This window comes from Poecilia mexicana, unplaced genomic scaffold, assembly GCF_051168715.1.
Source record: "Poecilia mexicana isolate PSO_F unplaced genomic scaffold, ASM5116871v1 scaffold_10, whole genome shotgun sequence".
NCBI lineage: Eukaryota > Metazoa > Chordata > Actinopteri > Cyprinodontiformes > Poeciliidae > Poecilia > Poecilia mexicana.
In genome coordinates this window covers 8,042,069-8,065,587 of record NW_028263379.1, presented here as the reverse complement: position 1 = coordinate 8,065,587, position 23,519 = coordinate 8,042,069, and the positions used below count along the sequence as shown (strand labels likewise).

General features: G+C 40.0%; 1 protein-coding gene across 2 annotated transcripts in view; it reads left to right on the top strand.

Annotated features, from left to right (window-relative positions):
• ankrd50 (ankyrin repeat domain 50) overlaps positions 1-22,806 on the top strand; it is a 35,718-nt gene extending 12,912 nt beyond the window's left edge. For both annotated transcript variants that reach the window (XM_088009388.1, XM_088009387.1), the window contains exons 3-5: positions 2,295-2,527; positions 16,484-20,028; positions 21,278-22,806. In XM_088009388.1, the coding sequence (XP_087865514.1) occupies positions 2,295-2,527; positions 16,484-20,025 (3,775 nt within the window). In that variant the 3' untranslated portion in view covers positions 20,026-20,028; positions 21,278-22,806. The remainder of the gene's footprint in view (positions 1-2,294; positions 2,528-16,483; positions 20,029-21,277) is intronic.
• The last annotated feature ends 713 nt before the right edge of the window (positions 22,807-23,519 follow it).

Sequence of the window (23,519 nt, the reverse complement as noted above, 5' to 3'; positions counted from 1 at the left end):
AGTGCTTTATTGAGTTTAAATATTTGCCACATACTTTTATAGAAGTCAGAGGTTAGCATGATGGATTGGTTCAGGATACTGAACTGATATGACCGTTGCCAGACTCGAGAAATTACAACAACTTATTGGAAATGGCCTTGCAGTAGGGCTGGGCTTTCTGTTTAAGATTCTTACTCTTTTTTTCTCACTGTTTATTCTATGTCACATGCTGTTTGCATTTTAACTATGTAAAGCACTTTGAAATGCCTTGCTGCTGAAATGTGCTATACAAATAAAATTTGACTGATTGATTTTGAAAAAACCTGGATTTTTATTTTTTACTAACAAGCTTGAAGCCATTTGAGATCGTAATTGTCTAGATGTCACTATTTGCAAGGATTATTGGTCTCTTTGCGGATACCGACAGGCCTGAATGCTATGCTAGCATGTCCTTGTAAAATAAACTGCTTATTTACCCCTACATCCTATTTGTGAACTTTATCACATACTAAACACGTAGTATGCAGTCATACATTGGATAGTTTCGTAAACATTTTCTATAAATCTGTTGTGAAGAGTGCAATCTTTTCTTCCATCATTTGTAGGGACTGCAGCACCAGTCGGTGTCTTAAAATGCCTAAAGAAGCTAATAAAGACAACTGTTTCCGTTCAGGATTCTTTATTAAATTAACCTAAGCATCCACTTCATAAAACTGTATATAACAGTAATGTCTTCAGTCAGAGGCTTCATCAGATACACTGAAATACAGGCTGCTACAGGAGCTCCTGGCATCACCATCTACAAGAACTCTTCAAGGACCTTTGTAGGCCTGGAAACATTAGATTTCTCTTTGGGATTGAAGTGCTTTTGCATCGAATTGAATCACTGAGCAGGAGGAGTAAATTGTTGTTGCAATGTGCTCTGAAGGCTTTTTATTTTTTTTTTTGAAAATATCTTACTTTGGAGCCAAACGTTTAGTGACGGTCTGTTGGGCCGGCAAGATAAGTCTCGATATATCACCGTTTGAGCATTTAATGTCAAACCTCACAAGCAGCGTCTGTTCCATTAGAAGAGAGTGGTGGTTAAAGAGAGTGTCCCATCATCAGCAAGGTGACAGATTTTTATCTCTCTGACACCCACTTGTGAAGAGCCTCAAACGCCCCCCAGCTGCGTCTAATCCCCAGTCAAGTTCTTACAACCATAAATTCATTTGTTCATCCTCTTAAACGACTGATTAACCCAGCGGCACATTCAAATGTCACTTAAAGGAAATCCTCTGATCCTTCATCACAGCCAGTCGAGCTGGAAGTAATTTTCTGATTGTTGGAAAACGACACCTTCCCAAAGGAGATCTTGTGGAGTCGCAGTGGATCAGAGGTTTGTGCCAACACGAACATGGCTGCGCAGAAAAAAATCAAATGAAGCAGAATTCATTGGTTGCTTCACTGAGCATTTATGTGTGAACTTGCCTGTTGGCGCTGAAAACTGCAGATTACATGTCTGGTTTGCACTTTCCTGCTGATAACGGCATAATGCAGCGTTTAGCTGTGCTCAGATTTGTATTGATGTGGAGATGATACAGAATGCTTTACATCATGTTTGCTTTATCGCTGGATTTCACATGGCGGCTGCAGATATTTTGGCGTCAGTATTAATGTTGTAGGGAACATTGTTAAACTTTGATGCATAAAACTGTTTTCATGTTGTGTAGTTTTCAATCAAAGCCCATAAAATCCCAAAGATTCTGTTTTTTTTTTCTTTTTTTTTTTTTCTTTCAAACTCAAGATTATTGACAGTTTGGGTTGGACAGAGATGCATTTACTTTTATGCTTTTTTCCCTTTTCATCCATATAGACTATGATGTGGTTTGCTTTGGGAAAATCATTTGTCTGTTGTGAGTGACATTTTAGTGCTATGCAGCTCCAAGAACACTCACACCCCCAGAGCTGTTTCCACAAAAATCTGAATATATTTACTGAGATTTTAAATGATTAGCCTCCACAAAGTAGTGTTTTAACACTGTAACCATAGGGAAGAAGGAGCTCTGGTCAGAGACACTTGTGTTAAATGTTTTGATCTACATGCAAAATATTATATGTGGTGGTCACAATTATACTGACGTTTGTGCTGGTCTATCACATAAAATGCTAAAAAAACATTAGTTTGTTGTTTCAATGCAGCAAAATGTGAACATGTTGCTGGTATATAAAAACTTCTGCAGGGCAGGATGCGATTGCAAATGAACATGTAGAACAAACGGAAGTCAAAATGTGAAATGTACTAACATTTTCTCATCTCATCGCTCTTCTGTCAGGTGTGTCCTTCTGCCTCTGCTGAGCGTAAAGCCACCTCCGCAGTCCCTCTTCCTGCTTGTCGACTCCATTGATGAAGGCTCCCAGCTGGGTGAGGGGGAGCAGAGGTCATCGCCGGGGTCTCCCAGGACGATTGCCGAGCTCCTTGCCAGTCACCATGAGTTCCTGCCTCCCTGGCTGCTGCTCATCTGCTCTGCACGCAGGCAGAACAAAGCCATCACCAAACTCTTCACAGGTACATTACCCAGTTCTGTCTATTGATTACCATAAACAGGAAGCTTAAAATGACAGTTTGATTTTATTTGCCCTCGTTGGTGCAGCTGTGTCTGCAGCATGATTTGTTTACTGTTTTAAGTTGTGCACAGCTTTCCACCAACTCTCCAAGCATCAAGATCACAACTGTGGCCCTTTTAGTGTTGCTCTAATGAGACTGTGCCATACCAGCTGCTATTATCTCCTTGTCAGTCCAGCAGCAGTTTACTCTGTGGAGATGAGTGGGCATAGCATTACTCTGGAAGTGCTCTGCGTGGGAGGATGTTTTCCTTTGCAGCCTCGCATTGCTGCGGGTTCCTCCCTTACTTTCCCAAAACTGCTAAACGGAATCTCACCTCTTGTCTTCAATGCTACAGATTTCACTAGAAAGCAGGTTCAAGTTAAACAGGAACAGTTTGTAACATGACTTGTGCTATTTATAACTGTGTTTATAGTAGAGGAGGAACTAGCAGTTATTTTAGTAATTAATTATTCTATTGATTATTCTTACAGTTAATCAGATAAACTCAAATTCTGCAGATTTTTTTATTTAAGATTTATCCCCTTTTATGCAGTATTAGAAATACACTAAATGCAAATAAACACATAATTTAGTTCATTTTTTTAAAATAAGCAAATGAACATTTCATTGCCTAAATTGCAATAACATAGTATTCCTTCAGTGACAATTTGATCATTTGTAGCAAAAGATCCTGGAGCAAAAATGATACTTCTAACATCAAAATGTGAAAAGCTCAACCCTTTCTGCTTGAGCTGACCGACCAGTGAAAGCCCATTCATCTGGTCATACAGTATTAAATTGCAGAGGGTGAGTGGGTGTTGGTTAAAATATCATAGCGTCGCTATTGCTATTATTATTATTATTATTATTATTATTATTATTATTATTATTATTATTTATTTTTGTGCAGCTCCAGTAGCAGCAGGTCCACTCCTGCCCCTCTCATCAAAGTTTTTAAATTTGGCATTGCTTTTGGTTTATTTTCAGGATCTGTATTAAAAACTCTGTTTTCTAAAACTTTGAGCTTCACAGCAACACAGTTTGGGGGATAAAATTGACTCTGTTTTTGCACTAACACAGTTTCATTCCATGTTTATGCTTGCTTGTTGGGCTTCAGATAGATTTTTATCTAAAATTGGATTTTCATTGGGAATAAATCAGACAGAGGAGCTGGCAAGAGTATATATAGTCCAGAATGGTTTTAAGAAATGTTCCTCTACCTCAGAACTTCGGAGCGCCTTCTGTGTCTGGCAGCTTGATTTTTGATCATCTCATGTTTATCCGATGAGCTTCTGTTTTTTTTTATCTGACATGGCTAAAAGGATCTTCGTCTCAAAACTATCTGATAAACTGTCGTCATCTCAAATTTCTTTAGAGATAGGTTTAAACTCTGTTTTCCTTCCTCTTTGATTGCACAGCTTTTGTCAGGCTTTTATTGTAATTCCCCAGCAAATGCTTTTAAAAGTAATGGTCTCCTTTCAGAAAAGTGTGAAAGAGCCAAATCTACACATCAAATGTCACGGCCACAATTTAGAAAGTATTGTGTTTTAAAAACATTTTCAGCAGAGTTTTCTCCAGACTCGGTCTTCAGATTTCAGTCGTCTTTCCTCTTTTTCCCTCTACCATACCAAGACTTTACTGAAGTCTTCATTTTGTTTCTTGTTTGTTTTACTAGTGGCCTATACGAAGACTTCAGGATATCAACTTGAGGGCATGTGTCCACTAAAAATACACTTCCAAGTGTTTACAGTTGGGAGACGATGGTGACCTGCCAGAAAAACTCTCATGCTCTCTAGCACAGCCAACTTTTTTTTGCACAAGTGGCCTATTTTGTCTCTGGCCAAGCGTTCTGTGGGTTTCCCAAAATTCCAAGCTTATTTTGATGAAAGCGTTCTAGATCAGAAGGTGGGGTTAGTGATTTTGAAGCAAATCCTGAGCTCTTCATTCTTTTGGATTGGTGCATAAAGGGGTAAGCAGAAGCAAGGACTTCCTCCTCCAAGAGCAACTCTGTGAATTCCTCAGCTCTTGCTGAACTGTTATTCCTTGTGTCTGTCCGTGAGTGGAATGTGCTTTGGGAAGTTTTCAACACCTCTGAGACCAAGCAGGAAGACGGAGTCATACCGGCTTTCTGTAGCAGAATGCCTCCTCGCATCCGCTCGGCTAATGCTTTGCAAACAAAGAGCGGTCTGTCCGTGAGGAGCAGAACAAGAATTTAGCACGCTGTCTGACTAATATTATATGACCACTCAGCTTAATTAGGCCTAACGCTTCCTCTGGTATCATTTAATGGGGAAAAAAAGTGATAGTGATATTCCTGGGATGCAAGTCATCCTAAAACTCAGGATGAGTCTCGGTCCGCTGTAGCGGCACACATCTGGCGAAAGCTTGCTTTTCTTGTGCCGTCCCCGCTCTGCAGGCCGCGCTACTGTAAGGGCATGATAGGGGTAGCGGAGTGGAAACACTTAGGCAGCGATTTTGTTTTGGAGCTGGGGAGAATCTGTGCCAATTTAACAAGGCCTCTGGCAGGGAGACGGCTAGGGAAACGAGGAGGTTGGTGGGGGGTTGACTGTTTAAAGAGAAAAAGCTTCTCAAACCTTATTTTTTAAACTGTCTGTCATAATAATTTGTTCTTGGCAAAGATGGTTGACGCTTCCTAAAAACCGAGCAGAATCGTCTCTATTTTATGATCTGACAAACATTTTTCTGCTGACTCTTTTTGCTTTACCTTTCAGAATAATTGTGTCGCTTATGGTCTCATCTGAATAATTACCACCTAATTTTAATCACAGGCTCCTCAGTGTTTGATCCACCCCAGTGTGTGTGATCTTTTTATCGCGCAGAGACATCACTGAACTGTAATAGCTACCATCTGCCCAATTCATGCCTGTCAAAGTCGGTATTTCTCAAGTAGAATCTGCAAATTCACTCATACGGGAAGAAGGGAGTACTGCATGGAGAATAAGAGAGGAAGTGATCAAACCTGTGTGATTGGGATGGCACACTGCAACCTTTACCTGGGTAATTTGATTACTTTTTTCTCATTGAAAGCAAGTTCAATTCCAGAATATTGTAACAAGAACTGCTCTGTATTCAAGGCATACTCTCAAGGCAGCGCATCGTTGATTACATACATAGTTGTCATCCAGTAACAAAATTAAAACCTCCATCAAACCTATAAATGCCGGTAATGCTGTCCATTGCATCTTCTGTGATTGTACCCAAACTCATACTCTGGTGTTCATTTGACCAGCCAGCTACTTGTAAATCAAATTACACATTTGAGTACAGCATTTCTTTAAGTGCAGGTATACACTTTATAACACACAGGGTCTCCGCTGTGTTTGGTGAACTGACTGTGGGAGGATCTGATAATTGCTTAACACATTACTCAACTCATGCACTGGGGTTCCTGTCTAGACGTGCCAATTTCTTGGAAATTAAATAATTTACACAGCCATTTTTGGTCTGCATTTACACGAAATTGGTAGTTAAACTGCCCCCCCCCAGTAATGCACATCTTGTTTGTCAATGGCATTAAACCCTTCTCAAACAATGTGGAAACAGCATGAAAAGTGAAACGCTTGCCTTTGTGATGCTGTTCCTTAACAGATGAATGAAAATCACTCCAACCATGATGCACATTTTTCATGATCCATGCTTAAACATGAAAGCATAGAAGCTGGGGTAGTGCAATATGTTTTTGTTTTGCAAGCATTTAGGACTGGTGAGCCAGGCATCAAAATAAAAATAAACCAACAAATTAAATGTTTTTTGTTCTTGTTTTTAGTGTATGCATCTGCTTTTGTACAGACCTCAAATTGCCTTTTCAGCTCTATTCTGCTTGTAACTGAAAACAGCATTTACCTTAAAGTTAATTCTTTGGCTCCTTTTGAGGAAGTCGGGTGATTTCTGCCATCTTTGCCATGGCATTTGCAATGACTTACCCAACTCAAGTTATTTGTTGTCCCCGACTTGTCTGTTGAAGAAATTACATGGTAGCATTTTCTATCCCTGGTTGTATTACTCCATAAACTGATCAGGTTATGGTTGTTGTAGTTTGTGGCACAGGGAATCTGTAACTTAATGATTGGTTTACATTAAGTTGCTGTGCCCCCACAAAACCAACCTCTAATGCATTTACCATAAATCTTCTGTGTTCCAGTTGTGATTGACAGTCAGATGCTCTGGTAGAAGATTCTGTAACATAAATGTTATGTTTCAGCTAAAAGAGATTAGATACACTTATCATTAGATTTCCCAAGTTTCAGTTAAAAGATGCTGGTACTAAATTTAATCATTTAAAAAGTGCAATTCAGCAGTTAATCTTTCAAAAATTTGTAATTATAAATTTTAGGAATTTATAATTGTAGGACAATTTTGTGTACCTGATGTAATTAAATGGATGTATTTTAACTGCTGCTGCATTTAGCACCAGTTTTTTTTTTAATGGATATCAGATCAATAATATAAATAAAACAGAAGACTTGCGTCCTAAATCTCTGAGCAAAAGCATGTGTTTTATCATCTCCTCTCTCTATGTAAACAAAACAAAGATTGGTTGTATTCAGATGGAGCTGCTGCATCAATAACCAGTGTGATTAATCCCCTCATGCAGACAGAGACGGGTAACAATGATCAGTGTAGTTCAAAGGCAAATGAAACAAAACACTGTGCAAGCTGAGCTTTAGGACTTGGAGACAAAAACCTGCAGGAAAATGAGATGTTCATGCATTGATCAGATGCTGGTTCAGTGTTTAAATATATTCTGCTGAAGCTGTGAAATTTTATATCTCCAACTTCACAAACTGCCTCTCCAGAGCTGCAGGAACTTCAAATCGATATGCATCATCATTAGAAACGTCAGCATTTTAACTATCAGATTTTTCTTCCAGTTGTTGAAAGGGGCTGTTGGCCTCCATTAAGAAGAGGTTAACCACCTAAAAACCATGACGATAAAGTCTTCCGTTGGGGATGAATCATAGCTTTGATTAAGATGGTTTTATTCCAGTTTTAGTCTGAGGAAAATGGGCACACCACGGATCTGCTTTGATGAGATTTATGCTGCAAGAACTTTTGATATCTTGGTTTTACTCATTTCCTTGAAAAACGACAAAATGTGTTTTGCTTTAGTGCTTTTATTATTAGTAATATTTTAAGTTAGGGAAAAGGTTTAAAAAGAAAGGAGGAGGTAAAAGTAGAATTCACATTCCTTCAATATGAAAAAGACACTTTCAGGATATTGTGAGTGTGTTTGTTTGTCTGCTTGGGGGAAAAGTTAGTCCACTCTATCAAGGACCTGAACCACGTCTCACACCTCTGCTCTGCCCACCATGAATGGAGCTTTATGAATTTAGCTTACCACAGAGAAAGGAGTGATTTACCACCAACGATCACAAATAAAAAGAACAGCCCTGTTTTTAAGAGTGCGGCCTCCTCCACCTCTCTCTGCAGCCCTGTGGGTGAATCTGACACGAGCGTAAACGGTCCCTCCGCAAGAAGGTCAACAGAACTCTTGACTTGATGTGTTTTGTTTTCCTCACTTTTTTAATACTTTCTTTTTTTTTTTAAATGTAAGCGCTCATAGGAGGGAGCATGAGATCTTCTGGCTGCCTGACAACCCAAACACTGCCGTGAAGCAGTGGAGGACGGTTTATTTCTTCTGGGCTTGGGAATTCTCCCCATAGAAAGACAAAGAGCGCTCGGCTTGATGACTCTTCAGTAAATGATGTTCTGTGGCATCATTTTGGACAGCTGTATGTAGAGTGGTTTCGAAAGCAGCAGAATAATTTTAAACTTTCTTTTACAAGAGGTTAGATGCCGACAATTTTCTTTCTGAGGTGGGACAAAAAGCCCAAAAGACTTTCAAACTGACTCCAAAAAGTTTTGGCCGTTCCTGAAGCTTCACCAGAGACACTCCAGTTCAGAACTAAGCCACGGAGCACATTTGACGAACCCCTCCTACCACAAAGCCCTTATTGTCCTCTTTAGTCACAATTTCAGAGTAACAGGACCAAAGACACCACCTTTAATTCACTTTCCCTCCCTTTCTTTAAACCAGCTAACAAGCTGAATTATGTCCATATTCTTGTATGAGTTGTCGTCTGTGAGGCTGCATGCTGAGCATCACTTTGGATGACTTGAAGACCATAATCCCTGCTGAATACAGTAATTTACCACCATGCAGTCTGACAGCCAGGCTAATTACAGGTGTACCATGTCTGCATGTGTAACACCTCAGATCCCTCCCTGCAGCAACTCAACATGGTGCATGGTGTACAAAGTGGCTGGCCGCCTCCTCCTCCTCTTCTGAGGTGATGCCCTTTGGTATGTGGCAAGCCTGTGCCACTTCTATGAACTTAGGATTTTTCATTTCAAGACTGTGGTGCAGACTTGCTAGTTTTTTTTTATATACAGATGAAGGCTGTTATTAAGTTTTAATTTGACCTTCGCAGGAATAAGAATTCCTGGGCCGTTTCTCGGCTGGTTTGTCTGCAGGGGGAAACATCCTAAAGATTTCTCATACCACAAGGCCTGCGTGCCAAGAATGACTCTGCAACTACTTGATTCCACAGCAAACTTTTCCAGCTTTTCCAATTGCTTGATCGGCTGCATGGATATGCAAAATCTTTCCAAAACGCTTGCAGACCTTCCTGACAGGGCTTTTAGATGGTTGATAATAACTTGATGGCAAACAAAAGGCTCTGGATGAGCTAGAGGGATACATTTTCTGTGCAGGTGGATGGAAACCTAAATGGGGTCACTTGGAGGTCAGCCAGTGTACTGATGAACAAAAACAAGAGCGCAGATTGAGGAAATCAGATCCTTTCTGGGGCAGGGAACTCTAGAAGGTATTGTAGAGAAAAAAAACAAAATCAACATTACAAGCCTCTTAGTTTTAAAGAAGGAATTTAAATTGAAGAAAAGAAAATTTAACACTGAAGTTTCTTCCCTCTGCACATGGTCTGATCAATGCTAAGATTCAGTGAGGATCATGCTGGTTATGCGTTTCATAGTTGTGTTTCAGGTCTACTCCACATATAGCCAGATATATGGGAAAACATATTTTTATGGATTGGACTTTTATCCATACGAAAGCTCATTTTTAATATCACTTAAAAGTGGAGATTTGAGAAAACTCCACATTTGTGTTTGCGTGTGCAGATGGGAAAACAAAGATTTAGGCTTTTGCGCATTGCAATCTGAGACAAATAATGTTGCCAATATATCCACACGCTTGGACAGAATTCCCAATCAACATCGCTTTGTGTTTTAATAACTTTATATTTTAATATGTTTAAAAATAGTTCAGCCGATATAAACATCAAGCATCCTGGTGCAATGTCTAGTTTCTAACAGAAAGTTATGGTTGTTTTGAAGCAATCTGATTTGGCTGACAGGTTTTAGTTTTGTGCTACACTGCCCCCTATGGGTTTGGCATGTCTGGGATATTTGTGCAGGCTCATGAGAATGAAAACGTTTCTGAAATTGGTCCCGTGAGTATGATATATTTTATGAAACAATGTGGCGGATATATCAGTGTATAAGGCCTCACTCTCTGGAGTTTTTTTTTTCTGCCATCTGCAGCCTGAAGCTCTGATGTATAGTGACGATTCAGTCTGTATTCATCAAAGAAGAAGAGCGAAGGCACCCACATGTAACCAGGTGCGCTGCCTTTGACTCAGCCTCTTGTCATCAACTTAATGGGATTCTATCAATCAAAACTGGAAGAAAAACTGATGAGACTGATCATATGACTAATGTAGATTTTTTTAGGCGGCTATGTTTTCTCTCTTTTTTAATCACAATCTAGTCATGTAAGTAAGCTGTGCTGCACAGATGGATGTAATCCTGTTAACCTCCCCCATCACCATTTCAGCTTTGTTCAGTTGCCCTACAACAGGTTTGACTGGAAACTCATTCAGTTCCCACAAAAACACGGCAAAAGGCGTGTTTGGGCAGGAGTGCTTTCATATGCTTTCTCTTCACTTCACGCTAATTAATTGCCAAAGTGTAATCATTTCCTTCTGGTTGGTTATTACAAAAAATAATTAAATGAAGATGATTTGTTGCAGCTTCTTAGTTCAACTTACTATATTTATGGAGGCCCTTTTCATGCTGTTTGTGTGATCAGACTCTCAAAGCCTTAAATAATAGCACACTTTCCGCTGTTTGCAGACTTTTGGAACCGACTCTCATCCACATACTTGTGTTTAGGAGGTTGGCGCTCTGGTGTTTTTTGGAGCGGGGGGAATCTGCAGCTGTCGAACAGACGTTTGTTGAGCACAGGTTTACTGGAGAGCCTGAGGAGAATGCAGCGAGGCTTAGGTTTCTGTTTTCTTTGTGGATCCAGTGACTAAAGAGGGTGTCTTGGAAAAGAACATGTCGAATCAGAGAAGCCGTCACTCTAAAACCCTGGTGATGAGCACGTACCTCTAGTTCCCCGGCGCACATGCATACCGTCTCGTTTGTCATCTGAAAACATTAATCTAGAAAGCAAACAGGCTATCTGTTGTGTGGGGTTCTGTCTCCTGTGGCTGATATCCAGTCCTGTAATGAGCAGCAGCTGGCTCGGAGGCCTGCACTCCGGAGCTGCATCCCTTACCCTGATCAATGTGCCTTTTGTTTTGTTTACCAGTCAGTTTTGTTCAGAGAATTATTCTATCTGATAAAATGCATAAGATGATCAGAACATGTTCAGAACTCTCACACTTTGGGTTGCCTGAAGTAATGGTGCCAAATGTAAGTGAAAAAGGCCAATAATGGCATCTGGAAGGCTTCTGAATGTTTGCAGCTGAAGAGACTTGGTGCATTCTTGAGTCTCACGCAACTAAACAAGTGGCAAGTTTCACAACTTTCCCTCTTGGTTGTTTACAGCTTTATAGAGCTATAACACTTATGTGACTTCACAAGTCTATTCAAGATAAAAGCAAATCTAAAGTGATCTTTTGTTGAAAGAAAAATGAAACTCTCATTAACTGAAACAAAAGAAGATACAGTGGACCACGATTAAATAATTTGTGAAAAATTTGCCCATTTGCAGATTTTTTTTCATTCAACATATCTAAAGTATACAAAAGAAAATAAATGCAGCTTAGTAAGCTGAAATACCTAGCCGCAATGCTATTGACAGCAATGACATGCTATTGGCTAGCGTTTGTAAAGCAGCCAATGCAGGAGTGCCATTCATTTTCTTTGGTGCCGATTGGTTAAGAGCAAAGAAAAGGAAAACTGTGGATGTTGGCCTCTGTTGTAGTTCCAAGATGGTCTCCACTGTGCATATTAATTCATTTGAGCTGTTAAAGTAGGCAGTTACAAGCATTTTATGAGGGGATCCAAGTATTTACACATTTTAACTATTCGTGAAGAAAATTACACCCACAATTAAATTTCGATCTAGTTAGTCAGACATTAGAAAGTTACATATTTAGCCTAAAATGAAGGTTTTTATATTTTTACGTGATATTTTACAGCACAGACTTTCTGTTCTATAGAGCAACTCGTGTCAAACATGCAGAAATTTGAATATCATCAAGTACTAATTCTTTTGACATTTGAGTGTTTTGTTAATGTTGATTATGGCTTACAGTTGAGGAAATTTTAAAAACTAGATAACTCAAGCCCAAAAAAAAAATTAATAGGGAAATTTGGGCCTACTGAAAAACGTGTTAACTTATTGTACAGTTCGTGTTGGTTGGGGCTCCATTTCATCATTTGCTGCATCAACAGCTGGTGGCTTGAATGCGATCAACCTGTGGCTTTATAAATGTGTTAAAAAAGCTCAGGTTGCTTTGATTATGGCCTTTAGCTTGTCTCCATTTTGGGGTGTCAAAGCTCCAACTCCACCCAAATGGGGAGTGTAGACTGGCTGAAAATTTGCACTTTTGATTAATGCCTTCATTTTAATGTGTAGTAGGAGTGTCATTAATTCACAAGTTGTCATCAGATTTTGATCTTTGCAAGTTGGTTTCACTTTGTTCCAGTTTTTTTCATTTGTTCAAGTTTTTTATTGCTGAGCTGCTTCACAAAATTTTGATTTTCTAAACTTGAGAAAAGGAATTTGAAACTCGGCTCCTACAGTGGATGTCCAACAAAGCGGAAATTATCGAGTACCTTTCAACACGTAGAGAAACTAGAAGAAAATGTCTCTTTTGGCTTCTCTACCAGAAATTTTCTTTGTTGCTAAATAAAAAGAATCCTTTTTGTTCCAATCCAGGTAACAGCTGCAGTTTTAGCTCTTGACTTCTCAGTGAATCTCATAACTGTTGCCAATGACTATAGGTGGTGAAACTGTGGATCAGAAACTAAATACCTGAACAGTTTTTTTTTTCTGTTTCCTAGAGAATGTAAGAGGCAGTGCAGCATCTCTGTGTTTTAGGTCTCTTGGTTTCCTGCAGGCTCTTTTTGTCCGTTTTCCCTTTTAATGGCCTCTTTGCTATTCTGAGCGACTTTCCTGTCCCAGCTAGAGCAAAACCAGAAAGAGTTGGTCAGGAAGAAGTATGAGGCTCTCACACCCATGCATGACAAGAAACTAAGTTCTAAATTCACATCTACACTTGTATTCCTGGGCTACCTGAGGTACTTGGTGTTCTGCATTAACCTGAAAAATGAAGAAGTGAAGGAAAAATGTGCATTAGCTGGTATAGCCTTAAAAGTTGAATGGAGGACAAATAAGAGGAAGCATGAAAAATCCTCTGACACCCTCAGGGGTTTAGATTTGATCTTTTATGTCTGAAGGTTGAACCATTGACTACAGGAATGCACATTAGCACTATATGATTCTTTCGATCATCAACTGTCTTCCTAAATAAGTTTTAAATTGATACAAGTCAGTTTTCCTTTTTGTATCTTGAAAAATTGTCAAACTGAGTAGCAAGCCAAGATTTTAAAGTAGAGGTTTGAAAAATAAACAGTTTTCAGTCAGACAAAGAAAGAATTGCTTCAGGGTGTTTTGGTACACTGAGATACTTTACATGCTTCCCATGAATCCAACTCCAGGACTGCAGTGGGAGCCGGAGCAGGAGGTCATAGAGTCAGAGAAGAAGAGTGTGGAACGTGGTCTCCATGAAAACACAAGACTGAAAGTAGGTTTGGGTCCTAAAGCACTTCTAGTGTCCGGTCAGTCATCAAGCGTATTGCTGGGAAGAGACAATTTTTGATAAGAATTCAAAACATTTGCAATGTGTCATTTTTTGTGTTGGGACAAAGTGAAAGCCTCAAAGATTTTTTTTTTGTTTTGTTTTTTTTTAACTCTCAGTTCCTGTCATGTTTGCAGCTTCAGAAACATAAAACGCGTCTGCTTGTGTTGTTGTTCCTTAGCACGGATGAGTGAACATAAATGCAGCGATTGTTTGCCTCGTATTTACTGACAACATGGTGAAGTAACTTTATTGCTCATTTGTTTGGGACTCCAGCTCCGTAAATCTCTCAGAGCTGGTCTTTGTCAATAGAGAAGGTTGGTAGAAAAACCCCTGATAACTGATGATTTATACACAACAGAAGAAAGTAAGATGATGGTGGGGCATTAGAGAGAGAGTCTGCCTCTGATAAAATCCAAAATCTCAGTGAGATCTTTTCACTATTATGGATTCAGTAAGTCAGTAAAATATGGGTCACTGATTCATTAGAGTTGGAGACAATAAAACGAAAAGGTACCAAGCACCGGTCAGGCAGCAGTCAGTTCATTGCCTACAACATTTTCAAAGTGGTTTAAAAAAAATGAATTGCATTATGTAAAATTTGTTGGTCAGACATTATGGGCAGAAAGCCCAAAACATCCAACTTTCTTTAACATTTATAGTTGCACAAAGAATAAGTTTAATGTTGAGCTCATGGGTGTTTTTGCTTGTTACTTATGTCATTTAGGCTGGAACATCCTTTAACATGCCTGTTTAAAAGTAGTGAAATATTGTCATTAATGACCCCGTCATATGTAATCTATTGAAGAGTATTTTTAAAAGATTACTAAAATTAATTTTATTTTATTTTATTTTTTTAGGTAAAACATGCTGATACATGCATACAATGTCATTTCAAATAAGAAAGAAGTCTTACAGTTGATCTGTATTTAGAGATTATGGACCATAACATAAGAGACTCCTCTGAAAATGCGGCTAATTTTAATGGTTAAAACACTAAATATACTATAATATGTATTCGTACACAATTCAAAAGCATATCAAGTAGCATTCCACCTAGGTATTTCGGCTACTTTTTTTTTTTTTTTTGGTTATTTTATATATGTATGCTTTACAAAAATGTCCACAAGTAGGCACATTTTTCTCAATCTCAATTAATTTAGTCACATGTCAGAGTAAATACTGAACACTTTACCAGGAATAGGTGTTTGAAAACTTTAAAGAGTTTTTCAAACAGTGACAGGTAAGCGGTTGCCAAATAAAGCATAAGTAATATATAGAAACAAATATTACCATGAGGCTAAATCACATTCGCTCAACTTGTTGAAGCCTCAAAATTCAAAGTTTCGCACTTGAAAATCAAAAATTGTCTGCTTTAACATTGGACTCGACTTGAGACTGACTTGTGACTTGCAGAATAAATACGTAAGCCTACTTTTTCCCATTTTCATATTTATAAATAATTGTAAACATGAGTTATTGCAAAAGTTTCAAGGACAAAGTGAAACTGCTATCGTGAGCTGCTGCTGGGGGGAGCAGGTGATAAAGACAACCTTGTCCTCCTTCTGTTTACCAGGATCTGTTTACTAAACTGCCAGTTAGTGTTTGGGAGCTGCTGTTAAACACATCAGAGTTATCAGGCTTGCAGCTGTGTAGTCACCATTCGGCCCAGTGGGGTAAACTGACTTTTTTCTGCCTGGAAAAATAACTCTGTAAGATGAACACAGAACTTCATCAACCTTTCTGATCTAAATCATGTTCTAGAATGGCTTTTATAATGGAAGCAAATGTCTTTGTTCTGTTTTGCTAACAATACTTTTAAACTTAGTATTTTCTCACCAAAATAATAAAATGTAAATATTAAAACCACAAGAAATTTTATGTAAGTATTTCAATGTAGTATATAGAGCCTTTCTGGTAACTGTGTGTCTTTTGTAAGTATTTACTACATCAGCTATGCCAAGGGACCATCTGGTAGCATGTTTTTCCCTTCTCAGAGGACCTCAAAGACCATGGGAAATGTAAATAAAAGAATACGGGAGTGCTGCAGGCTGGACAGACTATAGATGGTTTCAACATGAACGAGAGTCCACTTTATGTCCATTAGCCAAGGCTATTATGAGGCAATTTTCCCATGTCTTACAGAGGAATCCCATTAAAATCATTCATTAGGACTCATTGTGATAATTAACTTTTACAGTAGGATTTTAAAGATCCATGTGGGAGTGAGGCTTGTGTGAAACATTTACAGGCTGTTGATGTTAGGACTTGTGCTTCCATGTTAATTTCTTTCTCAAGGTGTTTAGGCAATGACCATAAAAAATATATTTGAATACAATTTTTAGGCCACATTCATTTTAAAGTTTGGCATTAACTGATCAGAGCTCAAATTTTCTCTACAACAGAAACTGAAAGTTTCAGCAGTTGTCAAGGCTCAGTTTTCATCTATATTTTTTGAGCTGATTGCAAACACCTGCTGATTTGTTTCTGTTTCAAGTAGCCAGAGGGGTTTCAATCTCAATTCCTATAAAAGGCTTGTCTTTAACAACATAGCTGCTATGGAAATTAAAGGTTTGCTTCACTTAATCACCTGAAGGTTTATGACCAACAGGTTGAAACTGGATATGAATTCAAGATTATTTATAACCAGTGTGTGAAAAGTGACTCTTTAACTATGTATTCTTCAAAAAGGAGTTGCCATTTGTATCTTCATGCACTTTTTTTTTTAAGCTTTTTCTATTTATCACCCCACTCATCTAATGCACTTTGTTTTTGTTTTCAGGATTCCGCAAAATCAGCCTCGACGATCTGCGGAAGGCCTACATCGTCAAGGATGTGCAGCAGTACATCCTTCACCGGCTGGACCAGGAGGAGGCCTTGAGGCAGCACCTAACCAAGGAGACCGCTGAGATGCTCAACCAGCTTCACATCAAAAGCAGCGGCTGTTTCCTCTACCTGGAACGCGTTCTGGATGGCGTGGTGGAGAACTTCATCATGCTTCGGGAGATCCGTGACATCCCAGGCACTCTAAATGGGCTCTATCTGTGGCTCTGCCAAAGGTTGTTCGTCAGAAAACAATTTGCCAAAGTTCAGCCCATTCTTAATGTAATCTTGGCGACTTGCAGGCCACTTACAGTCAAAGAACTGTACCACGCAGTCTGGACCAAAAACATGACACTGACCATGGAGGAGTTTCAGAAAAAGATGGACATTCTCTCCAAGTTGTTGGTCGATGGCCTTGGGAGTACTAAAATCCTTTTCCACTACAGTTTTGCAGAATGGTTGCTGGATGTGAAGCACTGCACTCAGAAGTACCTGTGCAATGCAGCAGAGGGCCATCGGATGTTGGCCATGAGCTACACCTGTAGAGCAAAGCAGCTGAAGCCTCTGGAAGTGCAGGAATTTGCTCTGCACCTCGTCAGCTCCAACCTGCAGATTGAGCCCTGTAATCTTGCTCTTTGGATGGTCTGGAATGGAACTCCCACTAAAGACTCTCTGAGCACCTCCATACCAAGAGAGCAAGAAGTTCTGCAGCTTCTGGTCAAAGCTGGTGCTCATGTGAACAATGAAGATGATCATGCTTCATGCATTGTACAGCAAGCCCTAGAGCGAGAGGACTCGATAAGAACATTACTTGACAACGGGGCTTCTGTAAACCAGTGTGACTCTAATGGAAGAACTCTACTGGCCAATGCTGCATACAGTGGAAATCTTGATGTGGTGAATTTACTCATATCTAGAGGGTCGAACATGGAGTTGGAAGACAACCATGGACAAACGGCGCTTACTCTAGCTGCGAGGCAGGGTCATACCAAAGTGGTCAACTGCCTTATTGGTTGTGAAGCAGATATAAACCACACGGATCATGATGGGTGGACCGCGCTCCGCTCTGCAGCTTGGGGCGGACACTCTGAGGTTGTGTCTGCTCTTCTTTATGCTGGAGCCAAAGTGGACTGTGCTGATGCAGATGGTAGAACTGCACTGAGGGCGGCGGCTTGGGGAGGCCATGAAGATATCGTGTTAAATCTTCTTCAGCACGGAGCTGAAGTCAACAAAGCAGACAATGAAGGAAGAACGGCTCTCATTGCTGCAGCATACATGGGGCACAGAGAAATCGTGGAGCACCTGCTGGACCACGGAGCTGAAGTTAATCATGAAGATGTCGATGGGAGGACTGCCCTGTCTGTGGCTGCTCTCTGTATTCCTGCTAGTAAAGGTCACGCATCTGTTGTGAGCCTTCTGATTGACAGGGGAGCAGAGGTTGACCACTGTGACAAAGACTGCATGACTCCCCTGCTTGTGGCTGGCTATGAAGGACATGTGGATGTAGTTGATTTGCTCTTGGAAGGCGGAGCTGATGTGGATCACACAGACAAGAACGGGCGCACCCCTCTCCTGGCAGCTGCATCAATGGGCCATGCGTCTGTGGTCAACACGCTACTTTTCTGGGGAGCCGCTGTGGATAGCATTGACAGCGAGGGAAGGACGGTGCTGAGCATCGCCTCGGCTCAGGGAAATGTGGAGGTGGTCCGAACTCTGCTGGACAGAGGGCTGGATGAGAACCACAGGGACGACGCAGGCTGGACCCCGCTACACATGGCTTCATTTGAGGGCCACCGGCAAGTGTGCGATGCTCTTATTGAACAAGGTGCTCGCTGCTCAGAGGTGGATAATGATGGTAGAATACCACTGATATTGGCTGCACAAGAAGGACATTATGACTGTGTGCAAATTCTCCTGGAGAACAAGTCAAACATTGACCAGAGGGGGTACGACGGAAGGAATGCTCTCAGGGTATCTGCACTTGAGGGCCACAGAGACATTGTTGAACTGCTGCTGAGCCATGGTGCTGATATAGATTGTAAAGACGCAGATGGTCGCCCAACACTTTACATAATGGCACTTGAAAATCAGCTGGCCATGACGGAGTATTTCCTTGAAAACGGTGCGAACGTTGAAGCTTCCGACACGGAGGGCAGGACAGCCCTCCATGTATCCTGCTGGCAGGGACATGTTGAGATGGTGAGGCTGCTCATCAACTACCATGCTGACGTGAATGCCTGCGACAATGAGAAGCGATCCGCTCTGCAGTCTGCAGCGTGGCAGGGCCACACCAAAGTGGTTCAGTTTTTGATAGAGAACGGAGCGCATGTGGATCATACGTGCAACCAGGGAGCAACTGCTCTGGGTATAGCTGCCCAGGAGGGACACATCGATGTCGTGCAGATACTGCTGGAAAACGGCGCAGACCCCAACCACGCTGATCAATTTGGCCGCACGGCAATGAGAGTGGCAGCAAAAGGTGGCCACTCAATGATCATTAAAATCTTAGAAAAATACGGAGCCACAACATTAAATGGCTGCAACCCTTCCCCCGTTCATACCATGGAGGAGAAAACACCTTTGGCAGTGACCGGCAAAATGCATTCCCTCACCATTAAATCGAGCAGTTCTGGCAGCACAGGGGTGGGAGACGTGCAGTCATCTGGACGCGGTCTCCCCGACGGACCCGTCCACGCTTTCAGCTCGCCATCAGAATCTCCCGACTCCACTGTGGACAGACAGAAGTCATCCCTATCAAACAATTCCCTCAAGAGTTCAAAAAACTCCTCTTTAAGAACCACGTCGTCCACGGCTACAGCTCAAACTGTACCTATTGACAGTTTCCATGGAATGACGTTTACAGAGCAGATTCAACAGCACTCACTGCCTCGGAGCCGAAGCAGACAGTCTATTGTGTCCCCTTGCTCTACAACAAAGTCCGTCAATCAGCAGCCATCGTCTCCATCCAACGAATTTGAATGGTCTCAGCTGAAGTCAGGTCTGAAGTCGGCAAAGGGAACTAAGACAGGAAACGGAACTCAAAACAGCAAAGCAGCTCTGGGAGACAAGAAGAAAACAAAAAACAGTGGATCCAGCCAAGGCCAGGTTTTGGAGTACGAGATGACCCAGTTTGATAAGAGAATGGCTTTCAACCAGTCAGTTGCCAATATTGCAGTGAAGGATCCTCACTGTAAGATCATGATCGGTGGTTCCATGCAACAGGACAGAGGCCAGTGCCAAGACCCATTCTTCATCCAGCCACAGAGCTGCTCAGAGAAGAAAAGGAACGGGATTATGACCAACCCCAAATATCACCTACAGGGTAACCAGGTCTTCTTGGGTCGAGTGTCGGTTCCACGGACTGTGCAGAACAGGGGCCACCAGGATGTGTTAGAGAACTACCCCATTGGGGAAACAGAGCTGAGCCTTAAACAAGCCCTGAAGCTGCAGATCGAAGGATCCGACCCAGGGTTTAACTACAAAAAGGAGACTCCGTTATAGCTGGTAAGAAACCTAACAGCATGTTTTGCACTGAATGGAAGACGTGGTGTGAATTCATCACTGCTGTGAAGGAAGGTCACATTTCATTATTTATGGCAGGAGCATAATCAGAAACTGAAATTGTTTAAGAAAAATCCAAGCTTTCATTTAAGCACATTTATCAATTTCAAAATCACTTGGGTCTAAATTATTAATACCCTTGTTAAAACTTTGTACAATTGCCTTTTGCCAAAAGTAGAACATGTTTTTTCATTACATTTTCAAGGTTGGAGCAAACTAAGAGGAATCGTTGATTATTGTTCTGTACAATCTTTCTGGATTTAGAGTCATAGGCCCCCTCTGATCTCTTCACCTCACCCTACAGGTTGTATAACATCTAACTTTAGAGAGGACCACTGATGACTGAGGAAGAAGGTTGATTAGTGTCCTTATGATATTTATTTAAAATCTCTTGGTTTTTCAAAGAGTTGGTAAATCCATGGACTTTAACAAGGTTCCTATGGCCTTTTTATAGTTTTTCTTAGTCGTTTTAGTGCATTTATAACCCCACTATTAACATTTGCGCAACAGCTACTGTATTTCTCAAAACAATTGGTACAAACTACAAAACATAGTTGATAACCTGTATGATAACCGTTTAATAAGTGTCACTTGTTAAACATGGATAGTTCATTCCTTAAAAAAGTTTTCATGTCATTGAAAGTGCCATCAAAATGAAGTCCTGAGACTTTTGTTTATGAACCAGGTGGCTTTCCATGTTTCCATCATAATAGTTCACTCTGTGTTTTCAAATTCTAATAAGTATGATCTTTGTGACCCTGTCTGAAAATGTTCAGTAGAGCTCTATATACTATTTTTCTAGACATTTGAAATCTACAGTTACATGTGATTGAGTGCAAGACATTGAACACTGATGTTTTACATTTTTACTGTTCTTTCTTTTACACAATGCTGTGAACAAATTAAAGCTGCAAAATGCAACATTGTTTACAATAAACATTAAATGTATTGTGAAGGTATCTGTAGGTGTAGCAATAAATGATATATCAGTGGTTTGTCAAAAATAATTGTACTCAGTTTTGAGGATGGATTTTTCTCCATTTTACAGTAAGAGATTGTGTTCCTGCAATAAAAGATGGAGTTATTTCAAAGATTTTCACACCTCTTTCTTCAGTAGTGCCAACAATTTTTCCCCTTCAAAACAACAAAACAAACTAACTGTTTTCTTTTCTTTTCTTTTCGTTGTTTTTAGATGTTCTGACCACCATCCATCATGCTGACATTGGGGAGAATGTGCCAAAGCAACAGTTTCCGTCTGCATAACAAAACTACATTGAATTCCCCCCATCCTCCCTTCGTGGGACGCCATAAAACAACTCTCTGCCTGCAGCGTATGTGAACTGATACTTTGATGTGCCTACATCTGTTACAGCCTTCTGTTTTCATTCAAAATATCATTTTAATTTAATGTTACTATTTAATAAGCCGTGTATGCACTTTTAAAATAATAAACTGACAGACATACATGTTTTTTCCCCTTCGCTTTGTATCCCATTCATGTTTTATGAGCTGTTTGAGAAGAAACATGCCAATTCTTTCATTATTATTTTGTAGTATGTTGTATTTTGTCTCACTGACAGCAGTGTACCAGTGGGTGCATTGTCCCAAACAGACAGTAACTGATGTCATGGTTGTCATTCATTGCCTTTCTAGAGACCCCAAATAATCTGTGTTACCTTTGATCAGAGTGCTAAAACCTTTTGTTGCATGTAACATTTTAAAAGCAGTTTACTGGGATATAAGGCGTATTTATTTTTTAGGAAAACAAGCCACTTTTGTTGCATTTTTATTTGTGTTGCATTCTACCATGGTGCTGTGTTCAGAAGATGCCTGCAGACATTTTGGGACTTTTTTTTGCCTTTTAAATATCTGAGCAGAAGGGAGGTTCATTTATAATGTAAAACAAATTTGATTTTGTCCCTATGGGATTTTTCTGTTTTTATATTGTATGTGTGTGTGTGTGGTGTTTTTATGTGCAAGAGTATTTAAGTAACCGTTGTGTATCATCAGCAAGGTTTTGGTGCTAAATGCAGCATTTTTTTTGTTTTCAGTTAGCCTTTCTCAGCAGCTCAGCAAACAGAACTCCAGCTTTGTTTCTGTATCATTTTCATTATATTCTGCTGGACTTTTCAGGGGCGTGACACAAAAAGGGTTCAGCCATTAAGACAGCCCCTCGCTGTTGGTGATATTGTTTGAAATGCAGACTTTCAAAAGCCAAAGTTGAAACAGCATACACTGTCCCGCCTCTTCTCGGAGGAGGAGTTTGGTCAACCATGACTCGGAGAGAACTGAAACATCTGTTTCTTATGAACCGAGCGGAGCTGCTTTAGCGTTTACAGGCTATGTTACATCTTTGCAGGCTTCTCAAAATGTTCACAGTGAGCTATATTTTTGCCAAAAGCTGGGATTTTGGGGGAAGTAGAAAACTTATCGCATGCACAAACACCTATAAGCCCCCAGTGAAACCTCTCTGTGTGCCACGAAGGGTGAATGGAAGGATTTTAGGCAGGGAATCATGATGTATAGTCTTATTGAACAGTTCTCTTGTTGGTCTCGAACCTGTTTTGTCTGTCCACTTTGATTTGACTCAGTGATTGGATTGTAAATAGCTTATCGTGTACATTTAACTTTCATTAAAATAATTTCTGTATTATACGAAGCTGAATTTTCTGATGTATATTAAAAGTGCTTAATAAACATATTTGCTTTACTGCTGAATAATGAGTCCTGACCATTTTCTCAATTACACCAAGACATGAAAAACAAAAAGATGTCTGGAATCTAGTGTGACTAAGATACTTTAAAATCTACCAAGTCTCTCCAACTAATCAACCTCATAACCTATGAATCAGTCTGAAGGATGAATGCTTGTAATATTGAAATGTTTGAATTTCCAGACCTTCTCGTGTCACATTGTTTAAATCATGTATTATTCTTTTTGTCATTTTTTAATTTTTCCTCTATCCTACCTTTCGTTTTCATGGTTTCCCTTTTGTTCTTTCCTTGTGACCCAACTCCCTTCTCCAGGTCTTTTTTTATCCTTTTGTTTTTGCACAAAAAAGGATCAAGTTTGCTCAGTATACACACCTCAATATGTGGGTTGATCAAACTATCAGGATAAACGAGAGGTAATAAGAGAAATGCCAAGGCAGAAAGATTTTTTTTTAAACTCTTTCTTTACGCAAAAATATCTTATTTAGCTAAAATCTGATGACTGGAACTGTTTTCATGTTACTGTTTCTGTAAAATATGTATCAACCCATTGCAGAAAAAAAACAAAATAGGAAGTGTTTTTGGCTAGCACTAAAAATCGAGCAGAAGCATTTTGAAGTGACCCAGAGAAAAACAGTTAAAGTAGGTGAAATGTAAAATCTACAGCAATAAAGTTTAACTTTGAGATATGTGAGGTTTACTAAATTCTAGGCGGAAACCTG